The sequence below is a fragment of the Hirundo rustica genome, chromosome 7 (genome assembly GCF_015227805.2).
Source record: "Hirundo rustica isolate bHirRus1 chromosome 7, bHirRus1.pri.v3, whole genome shotgun sequence".
NCBI classification, from domain to species: domain Eukaryota; kingdom Metazoa; phylum Chordata; class Aves; order Passeriformes; family Hirundinidae; genus Hirundo; species Hirundo rustica.
The window spans coordinates 3,741,119-3,762,375 of record NC_053456.1 but is presented as its reverse complement, the minus strand read 5'-3'; the positions used below and the strand labels follow the sequence as shown (position 1 = coordinate 3,762,375).

The following is a 21,257-nucleotide window of genomic DNA, read 5'->3' as shown; positions in this document are numbered from 1 at the left end:
AACGTAGCTTCGGGCATTCTTGAACAAAAATATTTAAGCAATTTAAAAAGTTAAAGCTTTATTTATTTAAAACTATCTGTTGCCTTCTGAACCACACAGACCACAAAGTGTACAAATCCAGGACCTATGACAGGTTGGTCTTTACAATAAGCTAGTTGTTCTGGAGAAAAAAAAAAAAAAAAAAAAAAAAAAGATATCAGAAGTAGAATTAAAAATATTTTTTTAAAAAAAATCAAGCACAGCAGAAGTTACACCACCAGCCAAAAATACATTTTAGGCATTAAGGTGGTATACTTCTGTCTGAACACATATTATTCTATGCAGTCTAACACTGCCTTTATCTCTCTGCTATCCAAACACCTCTAAGTGCATCAGCATCTGCCCAACATCTGTCACGGGGGGTTTTGCTCTCTCCCATCCCCTCCCCAAGGACAGGCTTGTGCTCACAGTGCCTGTGTGGCTTTTGAGCAGGGGACTGCTCTTGTTTGAGCTAAATTTGCTGCTACAGGGCTACTAAAGAAGGCAAAAAATGAGTGCCTTGTGCACAGAGCTGCTGCCAGAGGGGTCCAGGATGATCCTTGAGGAAGTTCATGGCCTTCAGCTGACTCCTACCAAAAGGGTGTACCCAAAGAGGCAAACTGCAGGCACAACAGCAACATGGATATCCAGATCTGTCCTCTTGACTGCACCAGCCAGAACAAGCTTGCATTCACACACAAAAAATTAAAACCCAAGCCAAGCTGGGAGGACAGAGGGATGGCTGTCAATAAATGGAAGAACCTAGCAGGTCACCCAGCTGGATCCGTTTTCCAAAAGGGAGACCTGGAATTTTTGTAATGGGGAAGATTTTGTGGAAAGATATTGAATCCACCTCTTTGATCTGATTTGGTTTGGGGGAGTGGGACCTGATCCTTTGCCCACACCAAGGTCTCTGGTGGAGCCACAGATTCCTGCCCTTGCTGTCCATGGACCAGCGTGCCCCTCCTGCCTTTGGAGCTTCTGTGACTCAGAAGATATCCAGAAAAACAAACAGGCCCAAGGGTGAGGTGCACAAAAACCATTATCCCCCTCACAGCTCCTCAGCAGGGCAGGAGCACCTCTCCTTGTGCAGAAGAAGAAGAAGGACTTCCAAAGCACTTTCCTGAATGAAGCCCCTGTAAAGGCTGCAGTATCTTTAGGTACATAAATGTGTTTTTACATGCTGTCCTCAGCCACCCAGAAGAGAAACTCTTCTTGTGCAAAGGCAAGAGCCCACACACTCTTCTGCAGGGTCGTCGCATGGGAAGCAAAGTTCACCCAGCGCTGAGGAGAATTTATTTTTAACTGTTCTCTTATTAAACCAGGCTAAGCCAGAATAAATGCCTTTCTTCAGCTTTTCACAGACTATGCAGCCAACTGTGAAGCAATGTTCGGAGTTAGCTCAGTTATTATTCTCATTTAGGGCCGGGCTCCAAGGCAGTTCATCCAGGGAAGGGCTCGTGCTGTGAGATATGCGGGGGAATCCCCTGAGAAAGCCCATTCTCCACCAGGTCCCTGTCAGCTGTCCAGGTGCTATATATAGCCACCCAATGGTCACATTTGAAGCCTAGTCTGTGGAGGAAGAGAGCATCAAGTGCTCGTTCTTGTATCCCAGAGCGACAAGAGAAGGGATTTTTCCCAAAGAGCTGTAACACGAACCCACAGCTGCACAGCACAGGAAGCCTATGGAGTTTCTGTAGGCCAGGAGCCATAGAGGCTATTTTCAGCAAAAGCAAGCCCTTAAGTATGTCTGAACTATTTCTGACCCCTCTTGTAACATATCCTACACCATGACCTGGTTTCTCTATTACCAGCCTAGCTATTGTTTCAAGTTCTACCTATGGAACAAACAGGAATTTAAAATGCCTTCATGTTCTACACAGCTAGATGCAAGTAGATTAAAACTGTATTAGTGCACTGTGACCCCTGAATTGTGCTTATTTCTTACAGAGGAAACCACACAGCACATTTGGAAAAGGACAGACATTGTAGTGTTTTGGAGCTCCTCTATAAGCAGAAGCCTCAGGTCTCAGTTCCGTGCACACCAATCTCCTTGTTCTCATCACAGTGTACAGATCTCACAAGCTGAGGACTCCACTGATGACGTTTGCATCTGCTTAGCTTCATCAGCTGGTGAATACCACTGTGATGCACCTGAGCAAATCACCCATACAGCCAGGACACAGACAATAATGAGGTTTAGTCTGCACTCATAAAATATCAAGAATCTGAATTTAATGATGAATTTGAAATTTATCTATGTAGCAGTGCAAGGAATTGAACAGTTTACACAAATAGAGTTTGTGGCATCAGGGGCTCCCTTACCACCAGTTACCTCCATAAGTTTCCCAGGATGGAATTAAGTAATGCACAGGCCCTGCACTCTTCCTCCACAGTGTGTGTATTTTGGTTTCTCTCCTCTCAGCTGGTCTATCCTGCTGGGTATGGATATCTCTGCAAGATTTTGATCCGTTATAGGAACCCTATTGGTTTTGTACTTTAGGATGACTCTCAAAACTGCAGTTCACTTTTTAGTACCAAAATCCACTCAGGTTCTTCCCAAAGAACAACGATTGCAGCTGGACTGAAATAAATTGACGACAGAAAATGATGTGGCCTTGATACGCTGTAGCTCAGGAAAGTGTGTAACAGGCCCTAAATGAAAAAGAAATATGTTGAGAAAAAAAACTGATAGTTTAGGTTATCTGCACATCGTGTTGTAGCTGTGGTTCCTTCCTAACACTGAAAACCCAGCCGCAAAAGCCCTGTGAAAATGTGCTTATAGGCACACAGACATTATCACTTCCTAGGACGGTACGTTTTATTATCAGGTTATTTTCCAGTACATTTGGCACAGTTAAGGTAAGTATATTAACTTTACTTCCAAATAAAGAAAACAAAGTTGTACTGAATGTCTCAGCCGCTGTCAATGAGTTAAGAACTGACAGGAGGTCCAAGTAATCAACCCTGTCTACAGCACTGAGCTTCCCCCTGGGACACCTCCTCTGATCATACAATGTATCTGACTGGCATGGATGTAGAATTGCTTTCAATAAAGATTTTATTTCAAGGTTGGATGATTCCTTCCCAAATGTCTTGTCACTAAAGCAAAGTATGTAATACCTGTTATTTTTTAACTCCTGCGAACCAGCATTTGGGAAGGAGAGGAGCGTAAAGTGTTGGGCTGGAAGCTGTTCATCATAAGAGACAAATTTTAACAAATTGATTGGGAGCTCTGCAATACCAGAAAGCTGCTGCATAAAAACTGGCCTGTACCAGTGCAGTGAAGAGGCCTGTTAACAGAATTATTGCTGGGGACAGCTGAAGGCAGCTGAGCCCTAACCAGGGCCAAGTCCTTAAGCTACAATATTACATTTGCATATGCCTGAGAATTGATAGGAAAGAGATACTGGCTAATTTCAGGATAATTATTGGCAAAGGGAATCAATGAGAGGCACACACTTTGACCTGTTAAGGCAGTTCACAGGAACTTACATTTCAAATCAGTCCTGTCATCCATCAGGATGAGCAACTCTGCTTAGGACAGTTCAGCAAAGGTACAAAACCCACACAAATGCGCTTTCATGCAATACCCCACTCAGAGAGGAGCTGGATCCTCATTCCATAAGGTTAGTTCCCATACCAAGAGGAGAGATGACACAAATAAAACAATTTTAATCCTTTTGGTGGAGTTTCATTTATTCCTGTTTATCTTCAATCGCTCTTGGCTTCTGTGTTGGTTTAGGTCTCTGAATCTAGTGGTAGAAACTTCCACACAATATTTGTGTGAACAGAAATATTGTGTATAACTGGAGGACAGGATTCTGATAAGATCAAAACTTTCTTTTATCCCTTGGTCCTCCACTGAATTCAGGGGATGGCATTTCCTACACCTGCCATTCTAGCCCACAACCTCATACCAAGTGACCCCTTCTTACTCCTCTGACCCCATCATTTTGTAATGTGTTGTCCTTTAGTCACAGTCGATATTACCAGTTCATGGAAGAATAGCAGGATTGTCCTAGTGAAAAGTTGCCCTTAAATATAATTTAAAACAGTGGAAGAATACCAGGCATGGCTAAAACCAGTTCAGCTAAGGGTAGAAATGCCCGACACTGAACAAAATTAAATCCTCATAAGCGGGAAAAGGGTAAGAAAGCAGAACTGAGTAGATCTCAAAGCATCTGGCTCTACCCTCCAACACTCTCCAGCCTACACTAAAACAACATCCTTTCCAATGGGATTTTCCTCCCCAAGTACACTCAATTCAAATTTTTTTTATGTGCAATAGGAATACCGAGATGTTGAGAAGTCAGGGTCACTGTAGAAACCCTCTCTCCTCCTCAGCAGTTACTACAAAGTAAAAACAGATAAAGAACATTTCCTAGCACCTACTGTGTTTGGAGCAATAATCCAGTGTGCCTTCCAAACGTCAAAATTAATAATGATTTTATTTAGAGAGTTTGAAAAGTGTAGGTTTAATGGAACTAGATAGCCAACTCACCATGCAATGACCCTCTTAGCTGTAGACTTGCCCTGCTCTCTGTCACACATTTTCCAGCTTGCAGTTGCCTTGGCAACAGCCAAAGCATAAATTCCAAGTATTTTTCCTCATATATCTGCCATTGACACTACAGCTCTGCTATCAGACACTTCTGCTGTTTTAATTCATCATTAATTTCATTACTATTAATAATGAGAACTATATTCTCTGCATTCTCCTGACTTGTGATTTTAAGGACTGAAGACATTCTTGAAACTCAGTTATTTCGGAGGAAAAAAAAAAAAAAATTATGCAGCATAGCACCCAACAATTTCTTGATATGGTTCCAACATCTGTGGTACTGGATTATAGATTGTTTCTAAAATAACCTTAAATTGATGGATCATTGCTCCTTTCATTTGGGTTTGACAAAAAGTACCTCTGGCATTTCCTTTCACTCTTTATGTTGAGAATGGTGTGTCACTCTTTTTGCTCTTTTTTCTTGCCAAAAAAGGGATTCTTACCCATTTTTCAATATTTTCTCTTTTAACAGCTCAATTTCACCTAGTAGCTATAGCAATAGCATTAGGCTTGTGTATTTTATTTTGATTTTCTTTGACTTCTTCTATTGTGGAAGATGATAAAAAATATCAGTTATAGAATTTCTTTGGTAAATGTTTGTAATCCAAAAAGACATAAAGTCCAAAACATATAATTATTCTATTCAGGGTGGATTGAATTCCTTCCTTCTACTTTTTCAGTAGCTATGTTTTACCGCACATTATTTAACTATTCAGACTTTCCATGTTTCCAAGTTTGCTTGGTTAATTTTTTTTTTTTTTTTTTTTTTTTTGGCGGGGGGGTGTCTGAGTGGGGGGTTTTTGTTGTTTTTTGGTTGGCTAGTTGGTTTGGTTTGATTTGGTTTTTTTGTGTTGTTATTATGGTAAAAACAGGAGAAACTGCATGAATATATCAAGGATTTTCAAGATACTTTCTCAATACAGCACCGCTTATTTCAGCATTAAGCTCTGGGAACCCAAACTTAGACAAAATGTTCTCAATGTTCCATATTGATGAACCACAGTCCGTTCCTCTCCATCACCGACACACACCAGGCACGGCCTCCATTCCCTCAAGCCATACCCCACCTCCTGACTGCTGGGGAATGTTATCGTGCCCGGACTTTGCCAGGATGTCATGAGAAGGATGGAACCTCCAGGATAAGCCAGGGAAATTATTCTCCTTCGGAAAGATGGCAAGCAAAAGCAGAGGGGTTGGCCATGAGTCTTCCATTTTCTGTGTCCCCATCAGGAACATGGGATCTCAACATCTTGCTCCACATTTTACAGACAGGGGAGGCAGTCCCCCCCCATCCCTTCAGTAAACTGAGCTCTGTTGCCACATTTCTTCACCCTGATTCTGCTCATCCATGGTCCCTTGCCTCCTTCTCCCTGCAAGGGGCTTCCTCTCCAGCTCCATCAGTGTTGTCCATTATCAACACCCTCTTGGCTCAAAGCCATGGCTGATGCTGCTAAAGTGATTATTTCTAAAGTTACCCAAGACAAAGCTGCTGAATTTCCCCACCCAGGGAACATGCTTCTATACTCCTGCTGATGTCATCTCCAAACACTTTATGAGGTTTCCAACTTTCACCACACAGCAAGCTCAACAGAAACCAGGTCTCTCTCCTGGAGAGGTCCTCAAGCTTGCTGTGCATGCCTCTGCATAAGTGGCACTAAGCAAAACAATCTCGTCACCTCTGTAGCATTTTTAATTGTGATAAAGATGTGTGACATTCATCAGAAGCCCACGCAGTCGCTTGGCAACAAAACTTTTAACTTTTGAGACTTTCTGAACTCCTAAGAGAAGAGATGATATATTAATATTACCACAGAGGAAAGATAATTAATTTTTAAAAAATTTAATGAAGATGCTATATTTTAAGAAACTAATAGCTAAGCCAATTTGATTAGTGCCATATGGAGAGTGTTTTGTGCAATGGACACCACGGTTACTAGCATGAGGCAGAAGGAAGCAATTCTTCCTATTTATATATGGGGAAAAAAACCACGAGTGTTGATGCTCCAGGAATGTGGTAAACGACAGGATTGGCACAAATCCACAAGAGATGCTTTTTGCTGTGTGACCCACCCACTAACAAGAAAGAAACACTTTTTTAAGTGCCTGGAGCCAACAGGTCTCACAAAAGCTTCTTTCCCTTATAGCTTGGCTTGCTGTAAGCTCAGCAGCAGGTATGGGAAAATAGAGACAGATGTGATGGCTTTTAAATGCCTGTCTGGATTTTAAAAAGGTAAATGAGTGACAGTGGCAGAGGAGGGGGAGAAGCAGAACTTGGCTTCAACAATCCACTTGGAATACTTAGGTTTTTAATACTTAAAACTAGCAGGTTAAGGAGGCATCCATAAATTCAAACGTTTACATAACAAAGTTGCATTTAGTTTGCATTCCTTGGTGGAGCTGTGCAATTTATTTATAAAATATGTATCTTCATTTACTAGTCTTTCCAACCCTAGGATACATAATATATTCTGGAGGGTTGAAGGAAATGGATTTCCACTTAGTCTGTACTCACCACAGCAGAGATTTATGCCAAACTTCCTACCTAAACTCCATCCATTAAACCTGTGCTGTTCTTAGACCAGACTTCTTCATCCCTAATGTCCTTTCCACAGGAATATTAAGTCTTAATACAGACACAAGATCAACTTTTTAATAATAATAGTCCTTCTCTTGTAATTTTGTGGGTAATAAAGATATCAAAGGTTATAATCCTCACCATTATTTTCTAAGTCATCTCATTAAGGTATGTGGTCTCTGTGTCTTTCAAGAAACTTTGTGTCAGGATAAGGTATGCAAAAGTCTTTAGTTACATAAATTTCACAATCCATTTCAGACCATACTCACTTTATTGGATTTAAATTAGCAGAAGGAATGTGTTTCATATGAGCTCTATATTAAGGGGCTTTTTTTTTTGGTTTGCACAACCCTTTCAGTGCTGGAGACCATGTTAAGGGAAGCAGGGAATCTTCCCCCTGGCACTACAAAAACCCTCCTTTCTTTGTTTGTTGCACTGGCAGAAATTTCTCGTGCCTCCCTGTTTTCTTTCTTTTGATAAGATAACCAAACGAACACCCCTCCTATCAGAAGAAGCAGTTAAAAAGTGCCTCCATGTGCTTCAAGAGCAACAGTGACTCCTCTGACACGCTTCTCTTTTAACCAGTTCTTTCCTTTTGTCAACAGGATAGCAGCCAAGGAATCCGTGAATCTTATGTCAACACAAAGCTTAGGAATTGTGTTTGGACCAACGCTCCTTAGACCTGAAAAGGAGACAGGGAACATGGCAGTCCACATGCTGTACCAAAATCAGATAGTTGAACTTATGCTGAGCGAGTACAGCAAGATCTTCGGCTCGGAGGAAGACTGACAGACAGGGCCTGTTATTGAAAACGTTCACATCTGTCTTGATGTCTAATATTTTTACATTTCTGTAAACATATTTCTGAAATATTTCTTTTTCTTTCAAGTGACAGATGCCTCATTTTGTGCAAACTTAATGATGATTTTGTGTCTAATTTTCAAACATTGGAATAAAAAATATTGTCAACATTTGCCTATATGTATTCTGCATTAACCCTTTGAGAGTTTCATTATGCTAGCACTCCAAGTGTCACATTTTCTGCAAGCTGAGCATACAGCATATGGCCCTAGACCATAGAAAATGCTGTTTACCAACATATGCAATGGCACAGAAAGACAGATAATAATTGAGGAGGTTTGTGGAAAACAGATTAAAGTACATATATTAAAAGCAATGAATTAAAGCAGTGATACAAGATCATTCATAGCCGAACCAAGTATAATTTACCTTTCTCTTTAATATACATTCAGAATTAAAGACGTGATGAACAATCAATTTGTCTGCCCCAAGTGCTGAGAAAAAAACGCATTTAATGCTTCTAAACAAATAAAATAAACAAACACAAACAAAATGAGAATGTCACTATTTGCATAACAGTGCCTAAAAGAAATTAAAAATGGAATTGGAACTTTGGCATTTTTACTTAAACGCAGTACATGAAATGAAGACATTGCATGACTGCTCATTTTAATGTAACATCCATTTTGATTCTTCATCACACTGTACATCTGCCCGCTTTCCCCAGCTATCTCATGTTCTGTAGCATTTGTATTGTGCTCCTGAGGATGCTTTATTGGTGAACTACATTAAATTCATCTAGAAAGAACTTTAAAAAAAAAGCCTTTTCATATGCCCTTAGGATTTCTTGGCTAGACTTGAATCAATTTATGCATTTGATGGTTAGTTTCAGTTGTCATGGATAAACAAAAGGGTAACTGTCTAGAATATATCAAATATTGTTTCATTTTGAAATGTATGTTTCCAGCTATACACATCTCCTACCCTGTTTTGTAAAAGTATTCTGCTGATAAAGTGTAGACTTATGTTTGACAGCTTTTTAATCAAGTTCAAAGAGAATAAATAAAACTAATCCAGTGTGGTAAAGAGTCTGTCTGGTTATCGATTTGTTCATAAAATGAAAAATAAACCATGTAAATAAGATGTGTGAAACACAGATCCAGAAGCAAATATTTAAAGCAATTAAAGACCCCAAAACATAGGATTAATGCATAGGTCTGCTGTGCATGAGAGATATGTCTTCAATATCACCTCAGCAGATCATGGGCTGCTTCAGTTTTTACTCAGCACTGTTGTGCAAAACTCCACAATATTCAGGACAGGTCACTCCTTAGAGCTGTTATTTATGGGAACAAATATAAAATGAGGCCTGATGGATAACTAAGACTAGGCTCCTTCATCAGGTACTGACACAGGTGGAAAACAACACCAAGAAAACACAAAAACAGACCCTGAGATTGTTTTTTTCTGACTTCTTTCATGTCTGAAAAACCAGAGAGGTAGTGACCAGTAATTAAAATGAAAAACACAAAACCAAACAGAATCTCCCTCGTATCACAGATATCCAGCTCAATAACTTCTGGACAAAACTATAACGTACTGGAGAACCCAAATTCACTTTATGTTCAAGAAAATATTTTTCATGTTAATGTCAAGCCATGGGTACTTAAACAGTGATGCTTTTCAGCATCATCATCTATGGACCCTTTTAACAGCAACAAACCAGGCGCTGTTTATAGCCTGTGGAAATGACTGGAAGAAAGATAGTCAGAAGTTCAGTCTATTCCTTAATAAAGGCCATTCACATTATGGCCCCACGGGTGCTCACAATCATGCTATTGAAGTAATTTCTGCTATTACTGGAAATGAAAAGTTCACTTGTTACTTGGAGCCTGTTGCACTCAGAAGGAAAGATTCTTAATTAATTAATTAATCTTCTTTCAGGCTTTCTTCGGCACACGGAGACTCCTCTCATCTTGTTTTTATAAGACAAGGCTTATGAAATGTACCATATCTCTCTTAAAATCAACTGGTTTGAAGGGGGAAAAAAAAAAAAGTCAAGGAAACTTTTGGACACATGAGCCTTTCTTTGGGTTTGAAGGGTTCCTTACAAGAACACTGTACAAAAGTGCTGGCTGCTCTGCTGAATGCTCTGTTAAATTGCAGCCTGGACGTGGGCAGACAGTCTGGGGGGACACAAGTGGCTCTCACCAGAGGAGTGTATAAATCCAGGGCCTGTAGCAGATGCCTTTCCTTTCTCATCCCGACAACACAAAGGAATGGCCATGCCTTGCTACCAAGCTGCTTCCTTCCCCAAGAGACCAATTCTTCCTGTCTCTCTTAATACATACACTAATTTAATGGGAAAGATTACTGACTCAACCATTAGTCAAAGAGCCAGCCCTTCAGCCCCTGCCATCAGCAGAAACCAGAAGGATAAAAGAGGGTAAGAGTGGGAAAAAAACAAAACAAAAATAAAAAATAAATGTTCAAGCCTTAACTGCAGCAGGGCTTCATTTTCCTCCTGCTCAGGCAGTTTGCTCTTTATTAACCAAGCTCACAGCCCAGGACCCTGTCAGACTCTTGTCGCTGGACTTAAACATTTCTAAACCCCAAAACTGCCCAAGTTTTGCAATTCACCGAGCCTGTATTGCCACTACATTGCTCTTCCAATTGTTACTTATTAGAATATTCACTATCACTTCGTAGGAGTTTTGCTCAAACTCTGCTAAATTTTCAGCAAGTCAAAATTAGACGTGCAGAAGACCTTTCTTTTTCAGGAGCCAGGATCAGTTTGAGAAGGGCCAGAGATATTTTGAGCGAGGAACTATTAATGGTAAATGATAAAAAAAGTTGAAGGCTGAGAATGCAGCAGAGACAAATATGTCTAAGGATCACTGTTTATCTGCATCTTCTCCCTGTGAAGAACATCTTCTACTCAAACTCATCCGAGAAGCATGAGCACAAAACTGGAACTGATGCAGTAAAAGGCGATACCAGAAACAAACCTCTAATGGAAACAAAACAAGGGCATTTCCAGCTACAAAGTTTTACCATAAAAATAAAGGTAAAACATCAACGTATTGAATTGTAGCTTCAGCGAGAAACACTGTCGGTTTTTAACTAAAGAAATTCCACTGTAAAGCAGGATTTCTGAACAAATGAGGAGACACACTGACTTACTGAGCTACAGCTAGAAGAAGATATAAACTCCCCTGAATAAATCCTCATTCCCCATTTTATTTACATACATATAGATATATATATATTTTTGCAAGCAGTGTGCATTTCAACATGCTTTAAAGAACTCATCAGAGTTCTTTAATTCTCTACCAGAGCGGTGCAGGTAACACTCAGCCTTTTTTTGCAAGCACCCCATGCTGCAACAGAGCCTTAGGCTGCCATTCAGCCCAAGGCACTCAAGAAGTTCAGCTAATCAATTTCCACATAGGACACAGACCCTGGGCAGAGTTGGGAAGGAAGCTGGGGAGGAAGTTGGGCCCACAATCACCACTGTAATCAGGCAGTGTGTAGATTTTACAAGGCTCATTCTCAGAAGAGGCTGAAGGGAGAGCCTCGGGGGATGCACATATTATCATGGCACAGCAGGTTCCCCTGCACGGCGCTCCCGACTCAGAAAGGGAACATGGAACACAGGAAAGCTGAGCATAATCAGAGGCACGGGGCTCAATCACAAGCCCTGGGGCTTGTAGGATGCAAAAATGGAGCCCAGGGCCATGGCTGTTTTGCAGAACATTGGAGCCTTTCCTAGCACCCACTTTGGTTTAAAAAGCAACAACCTTTCCCCAAAGATCAAGGGACAAGCAAGTGGCCTATGGAGGTCAGGCCACCCAAGCCCTTCTCTTCAAGAAATGCTTCAGGATGCTACAAAAGCAACAATCTCATCCTTGTGCCAATTCACCACGAGTGATCACAGCAAAACAATGTCCTCTGCCATCGCTCCAGGCTATTTTTACACTCTACAACCTCATACTTCCAAACATACCTGAAATATTGTGAGAATTAATGTCCATTTTTGCTCAAAGAGCCTTGTTGCTAAGATTTGCTTCATGTTGGACGGAGAATGTGAGCCCTCACCACCATACATATATTGATGCTTAAAATAAAACATACAAAACATATATTGATGTTTAAAACAAAAATGAATGCAAGACTCAGGAGATGAGAGTTGGGGATGCAATGCCAGTGCACATAAATGTGGGAGAAACACAGAGACACCTGTCATCAGAGAACTTCTGATTTTAGTGCTCGCTTTATTCAGACCCTTTTTTTTTTTTTTTTTTTTTTTTTTTTTAATTGAAACATAGAATGGTTTGGGTTGGAAGGGACATTAAAAATCACCTCATTCCAACCCACTGCAAGGACACCTTCCACTATCCCAGGTTGTATCATGCCCCATCCAACCTGGTCTTGAACTCTTCCAGGAATGTGGAGTCCACAGACACTCTGGGCAAAATGTGCCAGGACCTCGCCACTTTCACAGACACTTTATATATTCTACAAACCGAATTCACCTACAATAATCAGGTATTTGGGGTTTTGTAGGCACCCAGCCCTGCAACCCAAGGGCAGGGTAACCTCAGAGGGAACAGAACAGAAAGAAATTTTTCTTCCAAACTGCTGACTATGGTGAGGTTCTCTGACTTTCTATAATTTGCCCCTAAACCCTCGGAAATACTTCAGAGGTGCTGGGAATCCACCATCTCCCAGCAAAGCAGGCTGTCCACACCTCCAAAATACCTGGGGCGACCCCTTGCACCTTCAGTGGAAGTTGAAGGCTTTGTTTAAGGGGGACCATAAAATACTGCAAGTTCAGATTGAGTGCCAATTAACTATCCACAAAAAGCCACCATTTTAGAACACATTTAAGTTAATAAAATGTGGACTCAAACTCCACACAATTCTTCTCTCCTTTGCCTTTGTCAAAATGCAATATCTGCACTTGGCCCTGATCTGTAAGTTTTTTTGGCTGCGTTTCTGGTGTACAAAGGGAACAACCACCTCTCCACCAGTGATTTCTATATTGTCTCAAAGCTCAGAAGCTTTCAAAGCAGCTCAAAAGCTTTTTGAACTTTTGTTTGTTTGTTTGTTTTGTTTGTTTGCAACTTTGGGTAGCTGGTGATGTGACCTCTGGTCTGGAAAATTAAAGTGGTTTGACCAGCCCATTGCTCAGGCTCCAGCCTGCCCACTGCAGTGAAAAAAAAAAAAAAAAAAAAAAAAAAAAAAGGGTAGAAAAAGTCCAGTGTTATGTTAAGCTTTCCCACAGGGGATGTTTCTCTGCAGCCCCAGGCAGTAAATGGTTTTAAATAAATGGCTGAACACCCTGTATACATTTCTATCTTTATGTAGTTTCTGTCACTTATTATCCATTTTTAATCCTGCTAGGCTCTTTGTCTTAATGGTATCTGATGAATTTCCCAGGTTAATTATGCACCATGTAGGAAAATATTTTACTTGTATCACTTTTAAATTCATTAGCTTTTAGTACCATTGTATAGCACTCTGCTTGCTCTTGATTTATGGGAAAGGCTAAATAGGATCATCTGACTGACCTCTCCTGGCAATTCACTCTCCTATATACCACTAACACATCACCTCTCATTTGTCTCTTAATCAATTTAACCTTCCCTCAAATGGAAGATCTGCCACACCTCTTACAACTTGCTCTGTCTTTCACTGGATGCTCTGTGTATCTAGTCTGCCTTTTAGAACAAAGCTCTTAAGCATCCAAGGGGGAAGGATCCTTAATATTTTCTTTATTGAGCCCTTTGCAGCTCTTAAAGGAATCAAGCTGCTTGTTTGTATCTGATTTCTGCTCTGCACTGAAGAACTGAACTGTCCTTATTGCCTGGACCAGGTCCACAAGGGAATTTGGGGGATTAAATGCTATTTTTGTCCATACAGAGAACCTGCCAGTGCTGCTTGGTTTCTCCCTTGTGGCTACTTCACCTTGCAGCTCTCCAAATTTCCACCAGCAGCTTCAGCCCACATAACCCTGGCTATCTCTATCTTGCTTCCTGGGCCCCTTGCAGTTTTTTACCCACAGGACATGAGCAGAGGCTGGTTCTGCCCTTCGTTGTTGCAAATTTAAAATGTCAGCTCAGGGACGTGGGGTTGGAATCTGCCACAAGGAGGACCAGGATCCTGCCCAGCTCCCCCAGCACAGCTGCATCCTCACACGCTGGTGCTGAAGCACACGGGTGATGCTGTGCAGACCCTCGTCTTTCAGCTGGAGACCCGCATTTTCACGGAACCACAGATTCCACACACCCCCCCAGACCGCCCAGTGCTGCAGGAACGTGGAGCTGGTGATCACCTCACTCCACAAGGCACTGAGTCCGGACAAAGCAACGCCGTAACATCGGTTATTCCAGATTTAGGGAGCGTTGTTGGTCGGAAAACAAATCAATTTCCCCCTTATGTTTATGATGTGCTTTACCTCAAATGCGAGAACTGAAAAATAAGGCAACTACCTTAAACAAACATGCCCTGAGTTGCAAAATGCGAGCACCTTCCTGAGTACCTCTGGTACCATTCCTTTTCACATCGTGTCCCTTTGAAGTGCACATAGCCAAAAACACTGGCAGTGCTTTCCCTCTGATGCTGCAGTTTTTGAGAGTATTATGCATATTGCAGATGCGGTTTTCTTGCACTAGATTGAAAAAAAGAAATAATCTTATTAAAAATGTAAAAGGATTTCAGGGTTCTGTGCATACTCAGAGAAAAGAGAGATGTCAACAATAAACATGCCATCTGAACAATACGGAAGGACCTCTGTCCCATGGGCATAATAGATGTTTTATTAATAACTTGCTTTTATATATTTTTCTCATTTCCCAAAACAAAGGCGGGGGGGGAGGAATTAAAAAAAAAAAAAAAGAATTCGTTTGAAAATCGAAACATTTCCTTGACTGGACAATTCAACACCCTCCCTGAAACACAAGAGAATGAATTGAGACCTGGTGCATTTTCTGGGTCTGTGTTCTCCTGTCCTGGGTGTATTTCTTTACATCAGGACACTAATGGCATGGGGAAAAAGCCCCCCCGGTTCTCCAGAGTTTATCATGGAGTACATCAGCTAAGAGATTGTAAAGGTGGATCTTTAAAGTGGCTTCAGCAGAGTCAGCACAAGCTGAAAAAGATGTTACTCATTGTCTGAGGCTGCTAGACACAGTGTAAGAAAGAGGAAGAGGGAGGACAAAGGCCACTTTTTTCACATTCTGGAAGAAACAGAGCAGCTCTGACACAGCAAACTGATATTTTTCCTGATTTAAGTCAGCCTTGTTTTGTCAAGTAGGCGCCTCAGGAATGGATAAAAGAGACAAATGAGTCTTTGCTCCTCCAGGTACCTTCAACACGAGTGTGTGTCCAGACCCTCAGGTTTGGCCCATACCAAGTGATTAGGTCCAGGGAATGGTCACTCTCCAGAGGCATTTTACCCTCTTTATTTACTCTCTTTACCACAATATATTTTTCCCTCACACAGAGCCTGTGCTTCAGATAATTGAGACCTCTTTGGAAATGCTGTTCCTACAGTACAGGCCCTCAGTAAACTAGTTTTTCATCCCAGGTGGTTTTCATAGAGCTAGGCAAATATGGCAGGGGGAAAGAGGGACATGGGATGAATTAAGGCATGGGGTGTTGGAACAATATGATCTTTAAGATCCTTTCCAACCCAAACCATCCTATAATTCTATTGTATGAAGGGAAAGAGCATCTAAATGCGTCTTCCTCTTCCATTTCTGCCAATGTACATGACCTGCCCTATTATAGAACAATACTTATATTGTGTTTTATGGATAGCCTACCTGTACCAGTGGAAAACACTATGGAAATAGATGCTGCTAGAGAAATCTGTGATGGTCTTAGAGGCCGAGAAAGAGGAGGGCTCCACCTCAGAAGCAATGCCGTTTATCCCTAAGATCATCAGTAGGTACTTGCTAGGAAAACACTGCTTTGGAGCGAGGAGTGAAGAGAGGTGAATCTTGAGATCCATGGCCAAAGGGTCTACAGGCTCTTCTCAGGCACTCAAAAACCTTTCCAGTATGCAGAAATTCCTGTTTACTCACACAAGGCTTTTATTGCTTCATATCCCAAATAATTTCTGCGCAGATTAGATTTGGCCCTGCGAAGGCCAAAACCTTTTCTAATTCTTTTCTTACCTGTGTGGTTGGGGATTTATTCACAGACAAATTGGAACATTTGACCCCAAACATGCCCAAGTGCAGAAGGAATCATCACTAGCATATCGGCTTGGGATGCCTTTTTCTGCCTTATTCAAGCGCACTTTGCAAGGCTGCAGGGGTCACAAGCTGCGCTTCTTGCTTTTCCTATGGACACTCTCCGGTGAAAGAAACCAGCAAAACTCACTGGATAGAGAGGGAAAAGCTGTCTAATTAAGAAGCGAGTGTACATCTGTCTCAGGCCACTTGCCAAGCATAATGTGGTGGGGAGGCAAATCGTTGTGCTCTTGGAAACTGCTCCCTTCGGACTGGCTGAGTCCAGAAGTGCAGGGGACAGACGCCTCTCAGTCAGGTTCAGGTCTTTCTGTACCCACCTAATGGTGAGGAAGTTGTGGGATTTGTCAAAAGTTCCTCTGAACACAAACATGCCAGAGGTTCCTGAAGTTTAGACAGGTCTGAATGCGACTCTGATTCACTTATTTAAAGCTACACCTTGCATTGCTGTGAAATCAGAGGTACACGTGCACAGTAGCAGATGTGTCTCACAATTATCTCCAGGAATCTGCAGCCAGACTGTGACAAAACGAGCCCAGATGTGGCAGGTGTCACCAGGTGGCGGGAGGAAAAGGAGCATGGGACGACTCTGTTAAAATGGATAGACAGTTTGGCAGGAAAAAGCTGGATCACTTGGGGAATTTGGAACATTCCATATTTTCTGATACCTTCCAAAAAGACTGGGCTTACGGAAAGAAATCTCCTGAAAACTTTAGACTGGAGCTTCATGAAAAAGCTATGAAGCTCATGCTATGTTGTTACTATAGCCAGAATTCCATCTGTTCCTACAAGGATTTTATTAATTTCACATGATATCCTTCTGAAGTTAATAAGGGAAGAGATGAGAGAGAACGGGAGGTAGCCACACACCCCATGAAGGTACAAGAAACCCCTCAGCACCATCCTGCCACCACAGATGATGCAGGGGAGGTCAGCATCCATGATCTGAATGAGGATAACGATTTTGGCAAGTGTATAATTTTTCAACCTTGATCCATCCTCTAGGAAAAAAAAAAACCAAAAACACTCACTGTGGTACTGATTTCCCTTACATGGTCACTCTTTACCCAGTAGGTCCTGAGGTGGCTTTTGCCATCCTTCTGGTCTGAGAAGCACATGGAGGGACTGATGCAGAGCATAGATCAGATGTCAAAATCCTTTTTAACCCTTTTTCTCTCCTCTTCATCAACCGAACCTACAAATACTTCACGCACTGTCTCATGTGAGGTTAGATATTGGGAAGAAAATCTTCCCTGTGAGGATGATGAGGTCCTGGCACAGGTTTCCCAGAGAAGCTTTGGCCGCCCCTGGATCCCTGGAAGTGTCTAAGGCCAGGTTGGATGGGGCTTGGAGCAACTTGGGATAGTGGAAGGCAACCCTGCCCATGGAAAGGGGGTGGAACAAGACAAGCTTTAAGATCCCTTCCACCCCAAACCATTCAGCGATCCCATGAACTGCGTGTGAAAGAGATGCAGGCTCACACAGAAACATCTTTGCTTAACATCCACCCCGTTGACGACTGTAACTTAATTACCGCGCATACTGTACCGGTGACAGTAAATATTAGTGCTGTGTGCTACAGAACAAATACCCCGTGATGAAAAATTCAAACGGTATCGAGCTTTTCATTAGTGCAGTAATGGCTTTCTCACACATTTAGCTCATTTTTAACTCGACCTGCTAGGGGAAGGAAATGACATACTTTCTGTTGAATAAGACAGCGCCGAGATTATATGAAGGTGCGTTTTTATGGGTAAAGAAACGTATGCCACATTAATCTATTTTTATGCCTTGCAGTACGTGCTGATGAGTCATTTGAATGCCAAGTTTCATTAGTAAATTGGGAGTGATATAGGCAGCCCTGTGCTAAAATAAAAAAGTATATTTCATTTAAGAATGCAAAAAAATTTCAGCAGTGCTGCAGTACGTCTTAGAACACTAAGTAAGATCATAGGATGTGAGGATTAAATCTTAGAACCCTGTTTATAAAGGCAATTTTGTGTCCATAAAATGCACATTAGTAATACAATCTGCCCAATATTGTATTGTTCTATCATTTCTCTACGGATCATATTAGTCAGTGTCCTGTTAACATCCATTTTATCATACTGTCATAATATTATATTGAAATGAGATCTGGCACTTTTGGGGTCCTGTGCAAGATGAAAAAATGGGTCTCCAGCAGTCTTCCTCTTAGATATAATTGAAAAAGAGGCAGGCATGAGGGCATGCTGTGATTCACGCTGCCAGAGAGTGATCCGGAATCATTCAGATGATGAGTACATAGAGAATGCCGTGCACAGAAAGATGGCAATTTGCTGTACTAATGTTTTGAAAATGAAAATTTCTAGCTGTTTTGCAGAGGAGCTTAGTAGGAAAGGCAGAAGGAAAAAAAAGAAAATAATAAAATCTTTTATAGTGAAGTCAGATTATTTCTGTTGTTTTTGGAAAGGCTGCACAAAGAAAAGTGTTTTCTGGAGAATGGTGTAAAGCATAAACGAACATTGCTTTATTGACCAAAATAAGTATAAAATACAGAAAATGGAAGGAAAACAGCAAACGAGAAAAATTCTGTCCCATTCCTTGAGGACTAGTTTTACAGAGGGATACAGGGGCACCTTTCAGGCTCCTTGAACCAAACCTTGGATCCCCACTGTGGCCACTTAGCCGTAGGGACGGACACCCACAAACACCCAGTGCTTCAAGCTCATAAGCCTATATTTCTGCCATCAAGCCCAATTTCCAACAGCCAAGCAGCCTGACAAGCCCCAGCAGGAATGAAAACAATGCTTCTCCTTCTTTCCAAATAGATTATAACTAATGATATCAATGTCTTATTCCTCTGGTGCTTCCACCAAGCTTCAATGCTAACAAATAAATCAAACCAGCACTTCCAACCTTTGTTTAGTATCTATGTTGTCAGTACTGATGCACAGTCAGTATTAAAATGTTGTTTAATTTTTCTTCTTGTCCTTTGTTTTGACTAGCTTTGTTCTTGATATCATCATTTGGTATTAAATGAAGAAAATTTACTACTAAATTATGTCCCTTTCTTCAGGATTTTGTTGCTAAAGACTGCCAAGCTCATGCAGCTGGCCTGCCCCCAAGAGAGTGACCCAGCCACCTGACCCGAGTCCTCTTCAAGGAATTGAACCAATCTCATGTAAAAATCCAACTCTGTCTCTGGGATGCACTCAGAGACCTGCAGAGAAAGCACAGAGGACCACAGGGCTTGGCTCAACCTTTCAACATCCAGGGGAGCATTTCCTCATCAAATACATGAAAAATAATTCATTTTAGTGAATATTCTTTTCAGAAATCATGCTGTACAGTAACAACTCTATCTGCATGTTGGAGCAGACAGGATCAATTCCAGTGTTGCTCAGCAGGATTTAAAGGTCCTTTAAAATATGGTAGAGCTGATTTTTTTCCCTCCATTTTATAGTTTAAGTTCCTCTTGCTACCCCTCACCATCCCGGGCATCTGTCGGTGACATTTTTAAATCATCATTCCTTGTTCTCCTTAATGGATCTGGTTTTACCATTGCTATTTAAATTTTTTATAAGTCTCTGTACACTGAAACAGTTGACGTGTGATCCTTCCAGCAGGAAGGAGGAGACTCCTTTGCTTAGGAGCAACATATGCGCTTTGCAGGGCTCTGAGTGACCCAAAAAATAGATGGTTCCTGGGAAAACACTGTTAATCACCAAGATGGGCAGTTTACTACACGTGCAAGTCCAGGTGAACAGGGAATCTTCAAGAAACTCCCATTGAGTCGAAATCGGGACCATTTTTATAGCTTTCAGTTTTGAGGTCACAGTCACCCGGACTGGAAACTCAAAAATGACTTCAAAAAGGCAAATGCTAACTAGATTTCACACTAGATTTCATTTTACTTGGCATTACAGAAAGAATGCAGGTATTAAATAGACTGTTTCCTGTATACAATAAGGTTAATTAGTAGCAAGGGATGGAAATCAGCGTAGACATAACTCTTTTAGACAGGTATCAAAAATAATCCCCTGATCCCCACAGACCCCAGCTGCACTGAAAGAAGAACAATATAAAAGATTCTTTAAAAGAAATTTTTCAAACATTCTCCAGGTGTCCCAGCTATATTTAAATAGGCCCGTGGCCCCATGCGTACTCCAACCCTTTCTGCTCTACAGTTCCCTTGCTCCAAGTTAAATGAGCAGAGTACTCGCACAGAATTTTGAGGTGCAACATAAAGGATTTCTGTACAAAGAGACTGGGATTGCAAACCGAGACAGACAGGAGAACAAAAAGAGGAATATATTCTGGACTGAATGGGACTTCCCTAAGCTCCTTATCAATAAGGTTAATAAGGGTCCATGCAATTTACTGATCACTACGATGCAACAACTGGGCTAAAGCTATAAAGAAGCTGCACAGATACCAGCCTTTCGTGATTCTCATGGCCCACCACATTAAAGTCCCTTTACCCTTCCCCTGTCACCCCCACGCAAGAGAATAAACTCTGTGTGATTGGCCTTGCTAAAATCCCTGGTCTGATATTATGCTTCTACCTGCCCTAGTTAAGCAGATTAATAGTTATTTCCTTGAATTTGATCCTCCAGTCCCTTTGTAATTGAAGCAGTAATGCTCAGATATTTCTAAAAATGTATTTCTGAAAAACACATTTCCTTTTTTCTCTGGTTTAATTTTGTTATCCTCAATCATATGCATTATAGAAAAAAAAAAAAAAAATCCAAACTTCTATCTCCTTTATAAAATACATGTCATATCAAAAAGGTGACAAGAGGGGGAAAAGTAATTAGTGAGTTCACAGAGTTCAGTAGAAAAGTTAAAATAGAGTAACACATTACTTTTTATGTTAAGATTTCACAAGACAAATCTTGCCTGTGTTTTAATTGCATGTGACCCTGGCAGTCCCACTCTGAAATGAAGTGCCGTAAAATTAAAGATGACAGACGCTCAAAACAAGTCTTGTGATCTTGATTAAACTACAAAGACCACACTTTTCTCTCTGCTGCAACTCAGATATGATGGGCTGTTTTAT

The 21,257-nt window shown here is 41.2% G+C and overlaps 2 protein-coding genes across 2 annotated transcripts in view; one reads left to right on the top strand and one right to left on the bottom strand.

Annotated features, from left to right (window-relative positions):
• Positions 1-9,044, top strand: part of ARHGAP15 (Rho GTPase activating protein 15) — a 332,079-nt gene extending 323,035 nt beyond the window's left edge. Inside the window, exon 14 of the mRNA XM_040069035.2 lies at positions 7,763-9,044. Coding sequence (XP_039924969.1) covers positions 7,763-7,946 — 184 coding nt within the window. The 3' untranslated portion in view covers positions 7,947-9,044. The remainder of the gene's footprint in view (positions 1-7,762) is intronic.
• The window catches only part of GTDC1 (glycosyltransferase like domain containing 1), a 274,459-nt gene that overhangs the window by 2,710 nt on the left and 250,492 nt on the right, over positions 1-21,257 (bottom strand). The gene's annotated exons all lie outside the window — the stretch shown is intronic.